The sequence below is a fragment of the Aedes albopictus genome, chromosome 2 (genome assembly GCF_035046485.1).
Source record: "Aedes albopictus strain Foshan chromosome 2, AalbF5, whole genome shotgun sequence".
In the NCBI taxonomy this organism is placed as follows: domain Eukaryota; kingdom Metazoa; phylum Arthropoda; class Insecta; order Diptera; family Culicidae; genus Aedes; species Aedes albopictus.
The window spans coordinates 212,326,817-212,344,102 of record NC_085137.1 but is presented as its reverse complement, the minus strand read 5'-3'; the positions used below and the strand labels follow the sequence as shown (position 1 = coordinate 212,344,102).

Here is a 17,286-nt window from a genome sequence, read left to right as displayed (position 1 = left end):
ATGATTGGATGAGGTAGGCCAAATTTTTCCAGGATTTCCCATAAACGGTTATGGTTAACGACATCGAACGCTTTCTCCAGATCAACACTCAGTAACGCGAATTTCATGGTTTTAGACTGTTGCGCTTTGATTACAAGAGTTCGCATAATATCCAGATTATCTACACATGACTTTCCCGGAACAACTGCTGTCTGACCCTCTTCAATAACTTCACCAATATTCGGTGATATCCGGTTTGCTATCAATTTCGTAAATATTTTGTAATCAGTGTTCAATAAGCTAATTGGTCTAAAGTTTACTAAATCTTTTGCCCTCCCGTTTTTTGGGATTAGAGTAATCACACCGTCAGCAAAGTTCTCGATAGGAACCATCGTGTTATCCAAAAAACCGTTAAACAACCTTAACAAATCCTGCTTTAACAATTCAAAATGTACTAGATAGAACTCGTACGTTATCCCGTCTGGACCAGGCGCTTTTTTCTTCTTTGCAGCGATAATCGTAGCCCGCAGTTCATCCTCAGTAAAAGGGCGCAACATATTGTCTTTGGTTATCTCACTAAAACATTTTTCAACATAGTCTAGCGACTCACATCGCGCTTCACAAGGAGTGGACTCACTAAAAAGCTTTTCGTAGTGATCACTTACCATACTTTTCAATTCTCCAAGTCCCGTTATCAGACCATTCTCACCTTTGAGAGCCCATGTCGCCGGGTTTTCCTTCCTTTTGAGCACTTTCGCAACGTGAAAAAGGCCAACTTTCTCATTTTCCAGCAACGATACCGGCTGAAACCGGCACGCGTAACCCCTCAATCTGTCTACTTCTACCTCCAGAATCTTAGATTTGGCAACACTTATATCATTTCCTACGTTTTCTCCTCGCAACTGTTGCTCACACAAATCGCTCAACTTCCTACTCCAGATCTCTTTCTTTCTTCTATTAGCATCATTGAACTCAAAGGCTTTCCGTTTATAATACTGTTTAACTTTCCGCTTCACGTCGTACGACCACCATTCACTAAAACTTTCCGTGTATTTCTTCCTTTTCTGCATTTCTTCATATTCTCTTCGAAATCCCTCTTGAACTAACGGCTCATTCAATAAACAATCGTTTATTTTCCAGTAACCACTACCTGGAACTTGTGCTCGCTGCTCTGCCGAAATCTTGTAATCTACCACCAGTGCATGATGATCCGAGAACGCGACAGGCATCACTGTACACCGACAAACATTGCCCACGAAACTTTTCGACACGTAGATTCGATCTAATCTAGAAGCGGAGTCCCCCCGGTAGAAGGTGTATTCACGTTTCGCACTTTTCAGCGTAATCGCTACATCTCGCAGATCAAGTAATTCCACTGCGGACTTTAAACCATTGGAAAAATTGTACATTTTCCCCTTACAATCTTTAGCATCCAATACGCAATTAAAGTCACCGGCCAACAGATTGCTGTGTGCTTTGGCCTTATTGAAATGTACCGCAATTGTATCAGTAAACAATTCATCCCGTTCAGCTCTGTATTCAGAGCCGGAATGCCCGTACACATTTACAAAGTTTATTCCATCAACCACAACTGATATTACTCTTCCCCCTGGGTCCATCAGCACATCACTACACTCCAAACTTGCTCTGACTAAAATCGCTGTACCTTTGTTAGTATCACTAATATTGACGAAGGCTACATGGCTAGGCATAAACGAAAAATCTTCGAATTGAACTTCCTGGAGCAGAGCCACATCAATATCATTTTTGATCAAAAACTCTTTTAACAACATCTTCTTCGCTTGTACCCCTATCGCATTTATGTTGATTGTCGCAACTTTACGAACGAAGTTCATCTCATACAATCACGTGTTGACACAAAACCTAACCTCAAACACTAATCACCACCTATTTGCTGGAGCTCCGCTTGCTTTTGCGTTCTGCCAATGGCACACTTGCAATAGCTTCAAGTAGAGTGAACGACTTTTTCGATGTACGTGTAGATTTCCGACTTCCTTGAACCTTTGTGAATCCTGAACTAACGTCTTCATCAGTTTCAACAGAGGATCCTCCCGTTTAATGTTGCCGTTTTATACCAGATTTGGACACATCGCTCATCACGGAATCCATCTCTAAACTTTCAACCGAAACACTTTTTTCCACGTTTGCTTCACCAATGGAACTCTTATTCCGCTCGGATACAAGAGTAACCATTTTTGCCATAACACTTTCTTTGGCGACCTTTGGTTTGGCACCACTTAGTACTCCAGAATAGCTTTGCTTATTCCGAAGAAGATCTTCATTCACTGGGAGCACGGATGCACCAGATTCACTCGACTCACCACGCAAGGTGTTTTCCGCTACTGATTTTTCTTCGACTACGGTTTTGCCATTCGCTCTCAGAGGACACTCGACTTTCAAATGACCCTCTTCCTTACAGAGGAAGCATTTTTGCTTCAACCCTTCATAATAGATGCGTCCCTTCCGGTTCAGGAAGTACAACGATGCCGGAATTACTTTCTTTATGTCCAAATACACTCCGCGGACCCCCGTGAACAAATTCAGCCCCAAGTCTGCCGGGAACTTTTCTCTAATCATTCTCTTCACACCTCCATATCTACCCAACACTGCAGCAATTTCCGAATCCGGCACCTCTGGTGGCAAGTCAAAGATGCGCACGTACTTCGTACAACAGCCCGCTACGGTCATTTTCACTTCCACTCTTTCGCCATTTGAGTATCGAAAAACTACGATTTCTGGGATCTGAGCTTGGGCTTCCTTCATACTTTCGAGTGACTTGAATTTTACACAGATACACCGTTCTTCTGCTAATTTGTAGCTGGTTTCCATTGAATCCAGATCCGCATCAAGATTCTTGACAAAACGCGCTATATCCACCAGTGTCGGTACTGGGGATCCTAGCGGGAACTGAAACGCTAAAGTATTTTTCACTAGACCGTCCTCCATTGTTCACACTTTCCGACCGATCAAAGCAGAAACCGACAGCCACGTGGCTGAGCGAAACGTAAAAAGTGAGGTTAGACACAATAGGATACAATGCGCACGAGAGATATATTATACACATCCACGCACCACGAAGTCTAGTAGCCAACTGAGAATTTAATACGCTAGAATGAAAAAAGTTGTTGTTTACATCAGCAAGTTTCCTCAGCATCACATTCTCTTTTTGTAAACATGTTGCGGCATTCGCACGGATGACGAGATTGATAAAAGTTAATTTTGCAGCCGGGGCCCGTGGCGTAGTTGGTCACACGTTCGCTTCATATGCGGATGGTCATGGGTTTGATTCCCAGCCCCGGCACTTGCAATTTTTCGTCAGTTGCTCTTCCCCCGAGAGCAGCTGGCACTGACCCTCTTCTGAGCCCCGTGGCTCAAACGGACCCGGATACCTGGACATCGGCGAACTGCTACTCATAATGGACCCTCAATCGGATAGGAAAGGAACAACGGCCATCCATCATCTTTCTGCTCATCATTCTACCATGTATTGAGTAGAAAAGTGAAAGCAGCAGAAAGACAACCAGTTCGATAAAGAAGAATAGAATATAAATCTAGACGCTGTACACAATGTAAGTGCAGTCGTCAATTGAAATCGCTCACGTAGTGCCCTAGTGGACAATAGAGCTGTAAATTAGGTTAAGTGATTAAGAATAAAAAAAAAAAGTTAATTTTAAGGGAAATAATGATATTTTCAGTGAGGAGATGGTCGTACGGAGCAATCTCTTCATTAAATCTGTGAAAGTTATGATAATACGATCCAGGGGGTCCAAATTATATTGGTTACTCTAGTCTTCTAGTCTTTTAGTATTCTCGTCTTGTAGTCTTTCTAGTCTTCTAGTCTTCTAGTCTTCTGGTCTTCTAGTCATTTAGTCTTATAGTCTTCTAGTCTCCTAGTCTTCTAGTTTTCTATTCTTCTATTCTTCTAGTATTCTAGTCTTCTAGTCTTCTAGTCTTCTAGTCATCTAATCTTCTATGTAGTCTTCAAGTCTTTTAGTATTCTCGTCTTGTAGTCTTTCTAGTTTTCTAGTCTTCTGGTCATTTAGTCTTCTAGTATTCTAGTCGTCTAGTCTTTTAGTCTTCTAGTCTTCTAGTCTTCTAGCTTCTGGTCTTCTAGTCTTCTAGTCTTCTAGTCTTCTGGTCTTCTAGTCATTTAGTCTTCTAGACTTCTAGTCTTCTAGTCTTCTAGCTTCTGGTCTTCTAGTCTTCTAGTCTTCTAGTCTTCTAGTCTTCTAGTCTTCTAGTCTTCTAGTCTTCTAGTCTTCTAGTTTTCTAGTCTTCTAGTCTTCTAGTCTTCTAGTCTTCTAGTCTTCTAAACTTCAAGTGTTTTAGTCTTCTAGTCTTCTAGTCTTCTAGTCTTCTTATCTTCAATTTTTCTTGTCTTCTAGTCATCTAGTCTTCTAGTCTTTTATTCTTCGAGCCTTCTTATAACTAGCCTTCTAGTCCTCTAGTCTTCTAGCCTTGTAGTTATCTAGTCTTCTAGTCTTGTAGTCTTCTTGTCTTCTATTCTTCTAAACTTCAAGTGTTTTAGTATTCTAGTTTTCTAGTCTTCTAATATTCTATTTTTCTTGTATTTTAGTCATCTAGTCTTCTATTCTTCAAGTTTTCTCATAACTAGTCTTCTAATCCTCTATTTTTCTAGCCTCGTAGTCATCTAGTATAATAGTTTTGTTTTTGGTATTCTTGTCTTCCAGTCTTCTAGTTTTCTAGTGTGTTCTTCGGATACTCAAGATGGGAAAGCAAGTGGACTGTATTAATTAAAACGAAATTTATTTAGCAAACTGAAACACGTCTGAACACGGCGCGTTTTTATTACTTTTTGAATTTTCCTTCTTCCTACTCTTCTGTCTCTTTCTTCCCTGTTTCCGCTCGCGCTGAGCCAAATCTCCTCAAACTCTACACTACAAACTCATAACGCATACACCGTAAAAATCAACGATTTACATTTTTCTTTTACACTGAAATATACTCATTCCAAATTCAAATAATCAAACATTTGTTTCTATTTTAGTGTAACATACTCCCCCGGGTGAGGCGAAGGTCTCACTACTCCTTGGACTCCGCTTGATCCGTGCAGTCATCAATTGGAAGGACAGCGATCTGGGTCGTCGGCCGCTTGTAGATGCTGTTGCTCGTGCGGATTGTGACCACACGTACAACCCCGTCCTTACCTGGGTGTGTCTCAATTATGCGACCCAGCTTCCATGTTTTAGGTGGCATGTTGTCCTCCTTCATGATTACAAGCAATCCGCTCCGAAGTTTCGTGGGATCCTTGTACCACTTGCCGCGTTTCTGTAGTCCGGTTACGTATTCGTTGGACCACCGCTGCCAAAAATGCTGCATCCGTTTTTGTACCAGCTGGTACCGTGACAAGCTCAACTCCTTCAAGTCACCGTACAACGGTTCTGCAACCGCCGTCAACTCTCGTCCAACCAAGAAGTGTCCAGGACTCAATGCTTCATAGTCGAAAGGATCGTCCGTTAACTGCACCAGAGGCCTTGAATTCAATATCCCTTCAATTTGGATCAGCAACGTGTTCAACTCCTCGTAGGTCAAGTAGCTTTCGTTCAGGGTCTTGCACAGATGAGACTTCATACATTTCACGTTGGCCTCCCAAATGCCACCTTGGTGCGGCGCCTTGGGCGGATTGAAGCTCCACTTAATTCCCCTCGGTTGGCAGAACTCGTTCACCTTATCGTTGAGCACTTGAGACAGTTCGAGGTGTATGGATTTGGTCGTCATACATACGAACAGGGACACGTACACCTTCACCTTCGCTTTCATTCGGCCAACCTTGATGAAGAATGGACCAGCGTAATCAATCCCGGTCCTAGCAAAGGGTTGAGCCGCCGTGACACGACAACTCGGGAGGTCACCCATGTACTGCTGCACATCTCTGGGGTTCGTTCGAAAGCAGATGACACACCTTTTCAAAATCCGATGAATGGTTCGTTTCGCGTTCACTGGCCAGAATTTCTGTCGCACCACTGCGAGGAGTCCATTCAAGCCAACATGAAGATGCTCTCGGTGTAACGCTTCAACTAGCACCTCGGTGAAATGGTTGTTCTCCGGCAAAATCATCGGGTGCTTCTGGTCCTTGGGTAGATCCGAGTTTCTTATGCGACCGCCGACTCGCAGCAGTCTTTCGTCGTCGTCGTAGATCGGGTTCAAGTTGCGCAATTTTCCCTTGACTGATTGCTTCGTCCGGATGCAACCGATTTCGTCCTTGTAGACCACCTGCTGGACAATGGTCACCATCGCCTTCTGTGCTTCGTTGTGGTCCTCGCTGTTGAGCACACCCGTTCTGCGCTTCGTCGTGTCTTGCTTCGATCGGCAGTTGTGAATGAAACGAGTCACGTAACCGAAAATACGCTGCAACTTGCGATAGCTGCTGTACTTCAGGATCACGTCGTACGGGTCAAGTTGTTTCTTCAGAGCAGCCGGTACGACAGCCGCCACAATTTGGTGGGAGTAATCTTCGGATTCCACCGGTTCGCCTTCATTCTCTGCTACAAAAGGAATTACACTTGGGCCACTCCACCATTCTTCACAACGCATCAGATCTTCTGGGAAGACCCCACGTGACACCAAATCTGCAGGGTTATGTTGTGTCGATATATAGTGCCACATGTGGGAGGCGAAAAGTTTTCTAATTTTCACTACGCGGTTTTGTACGAACACTGGAGTGTTTGTCTTCATTTGTTTCAACCAGTTCAACACTATTTTAGAGTCCGACCAAAGCACCACCTTTGCGGTTGTTAATGCTAAGGTTTCGCGCACTTTTTCCACTTGTTCCGCTAACAGCAATGCAGCACACAGCTCCAGCCGCGGGATCGTCATCTCATCAGGTGTGGCGTCCAACTTGATGTCTCGTTGAATCTCCTTCATTGGGGCAACCCGTGACTTGCCACAAATCAATCGCATCTCGGCAACCCCATCACTCTTCACACTTCTCAGGTATATGCAACACCCATACGCCACCTTGGAGGCGTCAGCAAATCCATGCAGCTCGACAGTAACCGCATCATCAACAGTAATCCGCCGGTTGATCCGCAGAGAATTCAAAGACGAAAGCTCGGACCTGAACCGGTTCCACGTTCGTAGTTGTTCCTTCGGAATCGCTTCATCCCATTCCACGTTCTGCTGCCACAGTTGTTGCATCACGAGTTTGGCAATGAGTATGATCGGTGCTAGTAGGCCATGAGGATCGAACAGCTTTGACATGTCCGACAGCACCATTCGCTTCGTGGGTATTTCGGAACCCTCACCGATTGGTTTCACGTGGAACAGGAAATCATCACTAGAGGGATCCCACAGGACACCAAGCGTTTTGATGACTCCGTTGATATCACTGTCCTCGAAGTTCAGCTGCTTCTCCCTGGCGTAAATAGGGATGTCTTCAAGCAACGCTTCATCATTGGCGCACCATTTGTGGAGCTGGAATCCACCCCTGGCCAGGAGTGAAATCAAGTTCTTCTGAAGCTGCCTGGCACCGCTCAGGGTATCAGCCCCAGTCATCACGTCATCAACGTAGAAGCACTTCACAACAGCCTCGCTCTCCGCCGGAAAGTCCTCCTGCTCATCTTTAGCCAGTTGAACGATGGACCGTGTCGCCAGGAAAGGCGCGGCTGCTGTACCGTAAGTAACCGTATTCAGCTCCAACTCCTTCACTGTCTGATCCTTATTCTCTCTCCACAGAATCCGTTGGTACTTCCGGTGAGACTCGTGAACCATCACCTGCCGATACATTTTCGGGATGTCGGCGGTGAAGACGTACTTGTGCAAGCGAAATCTCAAAATCACGTTGAAGAGTGAATCCTGCACTGTGGGGCCAATCTCCATCACGTCGTTCAACGACAGATCTGTGCTGCTCTTCGCCGACGCATCGAACACCACTCTCAGCTTGGTCGTAGAACTGTCCGGCTTTATCACGCAATGGTGTGGCAGATAATGAGCAAAATCGTTCTTCTCACATTCGGCGCTTGAGACCACTCGGCAGTGACCCAACGCTAGGTACTCGTTGATGAACTCAGCGTACGCCTGCTTCAACTCTGGCTGCCTTTCTAGACGGCTCTCAAGTGCAACAAATCGCCGCATCGCTTGCTTCCGGGATTCACCGAGCTCACCAACGTTAGCACGGAATGGTAGCATCACCACGTATCGGCCATCCTTGTTTCTGCTGTGAGTCTCCTGGAAGCTCAGCTCACACTTATCGTCTGGATCAGGGGATGTATCACCTCCAAGCTCGTCGATGGTCCAAAACCGCCGAAGTAGTTGACACAGTTGTTCATCAGTTGCCTCCGATGTGCCAGTTTGACACACTTTCACAGTACCGATCGGCGCAGTATCGGCCACCGGTCCGGAAACGAGCCAGCCCAGTTGACTCTCTTGCAATAATGGCAGATTAGGAGACAATTTGATCTTACCTTCTTGCAGCACATCGAAAAATAATTCCGCACCGACAAGCATGTCAATGCGACCAGGTTCGTAGAAGTTCGGGTCGGCCAGCTGTACCGACTCTGGAATCTGCCAGCTGTGCGGGTCGATCTTCGTTGCCGGCAATGCACCGGTCACTCGGGGGACAACCAGATAATCCAACGATGATTCAAAACCGGTTGTTCTGGATACCATTTTAGCACTCACTTTATGTTTCACGATGGTCTTCATCCCATTTACGCCGTCGATGGGGACTGGGATCTGTGCTGCTCTTCGCCGACGCATCGAACACCACTCTCAGCTTGGTCGTAGAACTGTCCGGCTTTATCACGCAATGGTGTGGCAGATAATGAGCAAAATCGTTCTTCTCACATTCGGCGCTTGAGACCACTCGGCAGTGACCCAACGCTAGGTACTCGTTGATGAACTCAGCGTACGCCTGCTTCAACTCTGGCTGCCTTTCTAGACGGCTCTCAAGTGCAACAAATCGCCGCATCGCTTGCTTCCGGGATTCACCGAGCTCACCAACGTTAGCACGGAATGGTAGCATCACCACGTATCGGCCATCCTTGTTTCTGCTGTGAGTCTCCTGGAAGCTCAGCTCACACTTATCGTCTGGATCAGGGGATGTATCACCTCCAAGCTCGTCGATGGTCCAAAACCGCCGAAGTAGTTGACACAGTTGTTCATCAGTTGCCTCCGATGTGCCAGTTTGACACACTTTCACAGTACCGATCGGCGCAGTATCGGCCACCGGTCCGGAAACGAGCCAGCCCAGTTGACTCTCTTGCAATAATGGCAGATTAGGAGACAATTTGATCTTACCTTCTTGCAGCACATCGAAAAATAATTCCGCACCGACAAGCATGTCAATGCGACCAGGTTCGTAGAAGTTCGGGTCGGCCAGCTGTACCGACTCTGGAATCTGCCAGCTGTGCGGGTCGATCTTCGTTGCCGGCAATGCACCGGTCACTCGGGGGACAACCAGATAATCCAACGATGATTCAAAACCGGTTGTTCTGGATACCATTTTAGCACTCACTTTATGTTTCACGATGGTCTTCATCCCATTTACGCCGTCGATGGGGACATTGGCACTCTCCTTCCGCAATCGCAGTAACTCTGCCATTCTGGTTGACATGAAGTTCGCCATCGCTCCGGAGTCAAGTAGCACACGGCATTTGTGCGCCTCACCGTTGGAATCGTACGCCATCACCACAGCGGTCGCCAAAAGAACTTGCTTCGTCTGCATTGGCACGACTGGAATCGTACACTTCGCCGCGGTCATCGGCTGATTGGAGTTCTCCTGCACTGCCGCAGGTGGCTGCGGGCTCTCAGCTGCTACAGGCTTCTTCTCGTCCGGATGCATCAACGCATGATGTTTCTTCGTACATGATGGGCACGTTTTGCTGTGCTTGCACGCAGCGGTACGATGCCCTCGCTGCAGACAGCTGAAGCATAATCCCAGCTGCTTCGCCTTCGTGTACCGCTCGTCAACATTCATCCTTTTGAACGCTCCACATGTATCCACCGGATGGGCAGATCCGCACAGGGGGCATCCATCATTCGCCTTCGAAACCGTCACAGTGTGCGTCTTACTAGTGACTGTAGACGGCTGACTTCTTATCGACACGACCTTGTTCTTGACTGTCGTGACGTTCTGCTCACACCTCTCCAAGACGTGAGAGTGTTTACGCAGGAATGCGATCGTATCTTTATACACTGGTAACTTACCATGCTCAACAGATGCCTCCCAGCTTCTGCGGGTACTCGGATCAAGCTTCGACGCCAGCAACGTGATCACAATAGCTTCGGACATCTTATCCATCTTCAGTTTGTGGAACTCTAAGGATTCCACGCGTTTCGTGCAGTCGTCAATCAACGTTCGCAGTTCTGCTGACGACTCTTTGGCCATCGGCTTCATGTTCAGCAACCTCGTGACGTGGCCGTGAATCACCATCGGGAGGTTCTCATAGCGTTCTACCAGAATCCTCCAGGCGCCATCGTAGTTGTTGTCGTTGAGTGTCTGCTCATCAATTGCTCCTTTCGCCTCTCCGACTAACGCCTTATCCAAATAATGAAGCTTCGTTGCTGGAGAATCCTGTGTGCACCGGTCCACAATATCACAGAATCGAGCCTTGAATTTGTGCCAGTGCTCATACCGGCCGTCAAACGTCGGTAACGGTGTTTGCTGCAACAGCAGGGACGGCGGCATGCGGTACGGCACAATGCTTTCCTGCACGCCACTATTCCCGCCACGCTCACCCACTGCTACAGCATTTCCAGAAAACTTCATAGCGAGAAGCTGCTTCTCACGATCCAGAGCTGCTTCATCCGCTATCGCCTTTTCGATGTCTACGTAGTGCTGGATCATTTCGCTCAACGCGATCCGAACGAACTCGTAAAGCTCTTCGAACTCAATAAACTTCGGTTCAAATTCTTCTCTCCTTAGAGGGTCGGCGAGGTAGATACGGTTCTGGAAATTGTTGTACTCCTCATAGGCAGCATCGACAGTCTTCATGTAGAGCTTCAAGCCGTGGTGGGTGAACTTTTCGGGATCCTGATCAGCATTCAAAATGGCCGACCTGATCCGCTCCACTTTCGACCGAGCCGCACTGCAACACTGCTCCAATGCTTGCACACTTTCCGCCATCTTCTTTTCTTTCAGGCGATTTTCAGCTTCGTCCTTTTGCTCACGCACACTACGAACCACACTTAAATTGCCGGTCGGAGTTAAAAATGGCGACGACGGAAACAACACTTTCTTCACTTTACCAGACCGCAAAAACATCACCCAAAATGGTTCTTCTTGTTCTTTTCTTCTTTGAGGTTTGACCTCCACTGTTTTCTGTTCAAATTTCCGGGTAGCAACAGCACTTGTCCGGAACTCGCAAGTCCCCGGATTCTTCCATCTGCCGCTCAACCGGTCACTTTCACTTTCCGTAAACCGCAGTGTCCGGAACTATCCGATGCAACGCATGCAACCGGATTCACTTCGCGATTTCCGACCGTCGCAACAACCGAAACTCGCGTCGATTCTTTCTCGTTCCGCGCACGAACCGAGAATCTAAAATGCTTCCATCCACTAATCCGACATCCGGCTCGAAGGACCAAAATGTTCTTCGGATACTCAAGATGGGAAAGCAAGTGGACTGTATTAATTAAAACGAAATTTATTTAGCAAACTGAAACACGTCTGAACACGGCGCGTTTTTATTACTTTTTGAATTTTCCTTCTTCCTACTCTTCTGTCTCTTTCTTCCCTGTTTCCGCTCGCGCTGAGCCAAATCTCCTCAAACTCTACACTACAAACTCATAACGCATACACCGTAAAAATCAACGATTTACATTTTTCTTTTACACTGAAATATACTCATTCCAAATTCAAATAATCAAACATTTGTTTCTATTTTAGTGTAACATAGTGCTTTAATTTGCTCCAGTCTTTTAGTCTCTGGTCTGTCAGTGCTCTAGTTTTCTACACACCAAATTTTTATTGCTGGAAATCAGCAAAATTTTGCTGATTTTTTTTGTGCTGCAAGTTCAGCAACTCTTCCAGCAAAGTAAAACTTGCTGAATAACCAGCAACGCCAAATTCCAGAAAAGTGACAGCACGTTTGCTGAGCGATCAGCAATATGGAAATCTCAATTACTGGTTCACCAGCAATCGTCGATCAGGTTTATTTTTCGGTATTTAATGATTACTCCGTATAAAATTAAAGGGGAAACTGGTCTTTCTTGGCTTAAAAACACTAGCAATTCAGATTTCCATAATTATATTTACACATCTTTATTATCAATAAAGCATTTAATACAAAGCGGAGTTACACACAAGCCATTATCTGCAATATCCGTTCTCAGCTAGAAGTAGAAAGGAAAAATTTACAACAATTTCGTGTTTTGCTTCTAACATTCCATAAATCTATACTTACTGAATAGTTCTTTCGTAATTGTTTGTTCAATTTACACGGTTAAAGTTATATTTTTAGGAAAAACATGTTAAAACTGATCGTAAATATCACTTTCGAAATCACACGACGGGTAAATGAAGCGATTTTTTTTTCTAAGTCCGTTGTTGACAGTTCGAGCGGGTTGCTGGTTTTCAGCAAAAATATGATTGCTGATATACCTTCAGCAACAATTTTTACTGATTTGCGGTGAAATCTCAAATCCATTACTGATTTGAAATATTTTGACATTTGTAGTACTACACTACACGTTTTCTCCATACATTTCCATGCGCACCGGCAAAGACATGCAACAGCATCCGAGTTTACGCCTGCATGTATACACAAAGGCGCGTGCCGCAAAATTTGGCCAAGTCGAAGGTTCGTTTCCGTTTTTGACTGTTTCTCAATGATGCGGGCATTGTTTTTATAACTTTTTTAGTGTTTTGAAAAGCTTAAACCTTCAACTTTCCATTAGTGGGTTCAGAATTTTAATTCTTGTTCGTTAACACTGCGAAAAATCGCTGCATTTATGTAAACGGTCGGCACCGGATCCAGTGCGCAAAAGTGGCATGATTTACGCAACGGCAGATAACTTTTGAAAGAAGAAAAAGACATCTCTAATTTTTTGATATGTCATGTATAAATGTCCCAGCTTTCAATTGATGCAAAAATTTCGAAAATCGGTGGTTGCCCTCATGGTGAAAAAAATGTTTTTGTATAAAAATCCAAGATGGCGGCCAAAATCAATATGGCCAACCCAACTTTTCATTATTGTAAATAGTAGCTCTATCTCTCCTCTTTTCAACAACATTTCGTTTTGAGGTGGTTTTCGGTGAAACTTTCGAGTTATAACGGTTTTAGTGAGCCCCCATTTGACCAAAATCGAGGGGTCTGCAAAAATTGTTGTGGCTATAACTAACGGGGGGTCCATCAATTTGAGTAACAAAATGCATTTTTCTTACTTTTTAGGCGAGGGCTTTCAGAAAATCGGCACCTTAAACATTTTTGAAGACAAGGTGTAAATAGTGGGCCGGTCTCAGCGAGAATTACCCAGTACTGGTGATCAGCAAAATATAAATCGCTTGCTGTTATACAGTATACTGCAGAACTGGAATTCAGCAATATATTTATGATGTGCTGCAGATCAGCAAAATCTAGTGTTGCTGGAGTGCTTTCAGCAAATTAAATTGCTGGATGATCGAAAGAAAATTTGGTGTGTAGACTACTAGTGTTATAGTTCCCTAGTCTACCTGCTTCTTGTGTTCCAATCTTCTAGTACTCTAGTCCTAGTATTTTGATTTTCTAGTGTTCTAGTTAGCAAATCTTCAAGTCTTTTAGTCTTCTAGTCTTTTAGTATTCTAGTATTCTTGAAAGGTATGAGCACATATTCCTTTATGAAACATTATTTCCAATCATACCTCTTTAACGGCCAAACTAGCGAAGAAGATTATCTTGATGACTACAATCACATGCATCAATCCTTGATACAGGAAAAATGCCACGAACTGCAGCCGGTTAAAATGCGTATCGGTGTAGGTGTCGGTAAAAATCGTCTCCAAAATGTAGTACCAGTCGAACACACTAATCAGGAACGAAATTGCCACTATTGTCAGCATTTGCACTTTAAAATAGTCCTCGATGCAGTCACAGGCATCGCAGATTTCACTTTGAATGCTAGCCACGCGATTGATCACATCGGGCATCTGGCGGTTCGTGTTTCCTGAAAATATCGATGACATTCCGAATGGTTTCTGGAACTTTACAACTGCATTCATATGTTGATCGCCGTATTGGAGCATTAGTTTTTCCACTGTTTTATTTCTTAATGAAACCAGGATGTTGTTCAGCTGTTGAAATCGACACCTGCTTTGGTTTAGCAGGGAAACGAACAGAACGGTGATCATGGACATCATCATCATCGGCAGCATAAAAATCAACCATGCTGTGATGCTGAATGGAAATCCGGAGCTAAGCACAATTGACATAGTTGTAGCAAAGTACAGAATCTGGACCAGTACTTGAAACAGTACCACAAAATAATTACGTAAGATGGTTTTCTTATAGCTTATCTCGATTCCGATTTCTTTCAGATTGCTGTCTGTTCTGGCCAACGAATGAAATGCTTCGATAAGTGTATGCCGTTTAGCAATACTGTACAAAAATGTCATCAGAAGAGCTCCTATTCCGGTTGCCGTTTGCAGAAAGTCGCCGAAGTTACTTATATTGGAATCAAAGAAATATCCTGTGACGCTCTCGCGTTTGATTATCGTTATAACGTAGCACAGCACGAAAACCATTGTCTGGACGAATGAATTCACATATCCAAAAGGAGTGCACTGTAGGCGAGAATTTACAATGGTGAACGGCGTTATTCCACCAAAACAGGTGAAGGATATAATTGGGCGTTGCGCCTCAAAGAAATTTGAAGGATTGATTAACTTTTGGAACCAGCCAGTGGATGCCATTGTTAAAGCAAAGGACACCAGATCCTACTGGTCTGAATGACTGCCACAAATTAACTGATTGTCTGAAGGTTGAATTGCTGTTGCTGTGTGTCGCTTGAATTTGTAGAATAATGTTGAAATAATGGGTATTGAAGTTTACACACCAATAGCAATCATTTGCTATGCTACTAGTGTGTTTGTTGACTGATTTCATAGAATGTCAATAAAATTAGTCCCAGAACAATAGATCTGTGACAGCACGCTCGGTATTATATGTGACACATAATACTGTGTGTTTAGGAAAACGGGAGGGTCACAATCCTGAAATTGAGACAGAGAAGGTGAGGGTGGCTTGAATGAATTCACCAAAACCAATTTATATCGTGCAGCGTGTCGTTCATAGTTTGCTTCGAAACCGAAACACCAAACCTTCTGGAACAAGCCTTGAGACATTGAGTTTATAGCACGCACCGAATCTGATTCGAATGTTTATAGCAAATTCTATGCGCTTGCAGATAATATGAATGTGAATGTTGATTAATAGAGTTATTGTAATTACATTAAATCCAGTGTTCCTCCCGTATTTAGTTTTTTAAGGTTGAAGGATTCGTCATTGATATAATCGTCATCATTAAAAATTCAAAAGCAGTTTACGCGTTCAAAACTGAAAATTTCGATTTGAAAATGTATTCACTGTTACTCCATTCTCCACCCATAATACAGTGAATACATTTTCACTGTGAAATTTTGAGTTTTGAACGAGAAAACTGCTTTTGAATTTTTAATGATGACGATTATATCAATGACGAATCCTTCAACCCTAACCCATTTTCCTTAAAAGCTATTTATCATACCTTTTGTATGGCCAAACTAGTGATGTATACTATTTTCATAACCGCAATCACGTGCACCAATCCTTGGTAGAAGAAAAACGTCACAAACTGGAACATGCTGATATCTGCTTCCGCTGAGCCACCAGTAAATAATTTGTCCGAAATATAATACAGATCAAAAACACTTGTGAGGAACGATATTGCCACCACTGTCAACATTTGAAGAGTAAAATGATCCTCTACTGAATCACATGCATCACAGAGCTCACTTTGAATACTAGCCAAATGATTGATAATCTCAGAGTAGCAAATTGGAAACACCGTGGACATTGCAAGAGGCTTCTGGGACAATGCGACTTCGGTAATGTTTTTCTTCGAATATCTAAGCATCTGCTTTTCTAAAATTTTACTACGAATCGATACCAATACTTTGTTTAGCAAACCAAATCGATGTTGGCATTGGTCAACCAAAGAAAAGAACAATATGATGATCATAGACATCATCATGAAGGGCAGAAGAAACGACATCCACGCGGAGAGGCACAATAAGTATCCTGAGTTGAGGACGATCGCGGACGATACAGCAGCATACGTGCCCAAGACTAGCACTTGTAGAAAAATTATCAGATTGTTGCGGTAAAAGCTTTTCTTGTAGTTAATTTCGACACCGATAAGCCTCAAGTGCTGATCTGTCCTGGCCAAAGAGTGGAACGCTTCAATGAGTTTAAATCGGAGAAAGATGCTGTAGATAAAGGTCATAATGAGGGCTCCGATTCCGGTGCCTGCCTGCAAAACGTCACCGAGGTTACTTATTTCGGACCGGATGAAATTTCCTGTGACACTTTGCCGTTTCGAGATTGCCATCACGTAGCACAAGATGAAGATTGTTGTATGGATGAAAGAATTCACGTATCCAAAGATGCTGCACTTTAAAACGGTTTCGTTTTGTTCTTTAGCCACTTTGAATGGAGTCAACCCGCCAAGAAAAGTTACAGCAATGATTGGACGTTGGGCTTCGATGAAATTTTTAGGGTTGACAAAGTCCCGAAACCACGTGAAAACTGTCATTATGAGAAAGCTAACGGTAATATCCGACTGGTGCGAATGAGTTTCACTAGAAGATTGACAGTCCATACAAAGAGAACATTGTATAAATATGTGAGCAACAGTCTAACATCTGACCTTGACATTGAAGTAATTATGAAGAAGTAAGTGATAAAAATCACGAACTGAAAATAACTTAGCAAACTAGCGGCATCATTCGAATAAATCAGGGAAACGGATCTTGATAGACCATTGAAGAGAGAGTACTGACACGAACAGTATTTAAATAATTGATTAAGCTTTCAGGCTTTACCCTTTTACTGCGTCGATCGAAAAGATATGAACCCTCGAACAAGAAATCACTGCTGTCCAGTGTTCACATCAGTGTTTGGCATTTTTGTCCACGAATCAGAACGTGCTGCATATTGACAGGCGAAGTGTTAGCTTATGCCGATTAGATCGACAGGTCATGCATTATTTCGCGCTTTAGTATGGTACTAAATCGTGATGGACGATTACGATTTCAATAGAGTGCAAGCACAGCTGTGACCAATGTCCCGGCCCAGTATCAGTTATTAACGA

The 17,286-nt window shown here is 44.0% G+C and overlaps 2 protein-coding genes across 2 annotated transcripts in view; both read right to left on the bottom strand.

Moving 5' to 3' along the window:
• Nucleotides 1–16,850, bottom strand: part of LOC109622003 (putative gustatory receptor 28b) — a 38,532-nt gene extending 21,682 nt beyond the window's left edge. Inside the window, exon 1 of the mRNA XM_062851080.1 lies at nucleotides 15,682–16,850. Within this exon, the coding sequence (XP_062707064.1) occupies nucleotides 15,682–16,794 (1,113 nt within the window). The 5' untranslated portion in view covers nucleotides 16,795–16,850. The remainder of the gene's footprint in view (nucleotides 1–15,681) is intronic.
• LOC109622030 (putative gustatory receptor 28a) lies at nucleotides 13,796–14,914 on the bottom strand. Its single transcript, XM_020076223.3, has one exon. It carries the CDS (start codon nucleotides 14,846–14,848, stop codon nucleotides 13,796–13,798), a length of 1,053 nt encoding a protein of 350 aa, XP_019931782.2. The 5' UTR covers nucleotides 14,849–14,914.
• Nucleotides 16,851–17,286: the final 436 nt, after the last annotated feature.

Excerpts from the sequence above, each read along its gene's own strand:
- LOC109622030 (XM_020076223.3), bottom strand. The coding sequence starts at position 14,848 with ATGGCATCCACTGGCTGGTTCCAAAAGTTAATCAATCCTTCAAATTTC.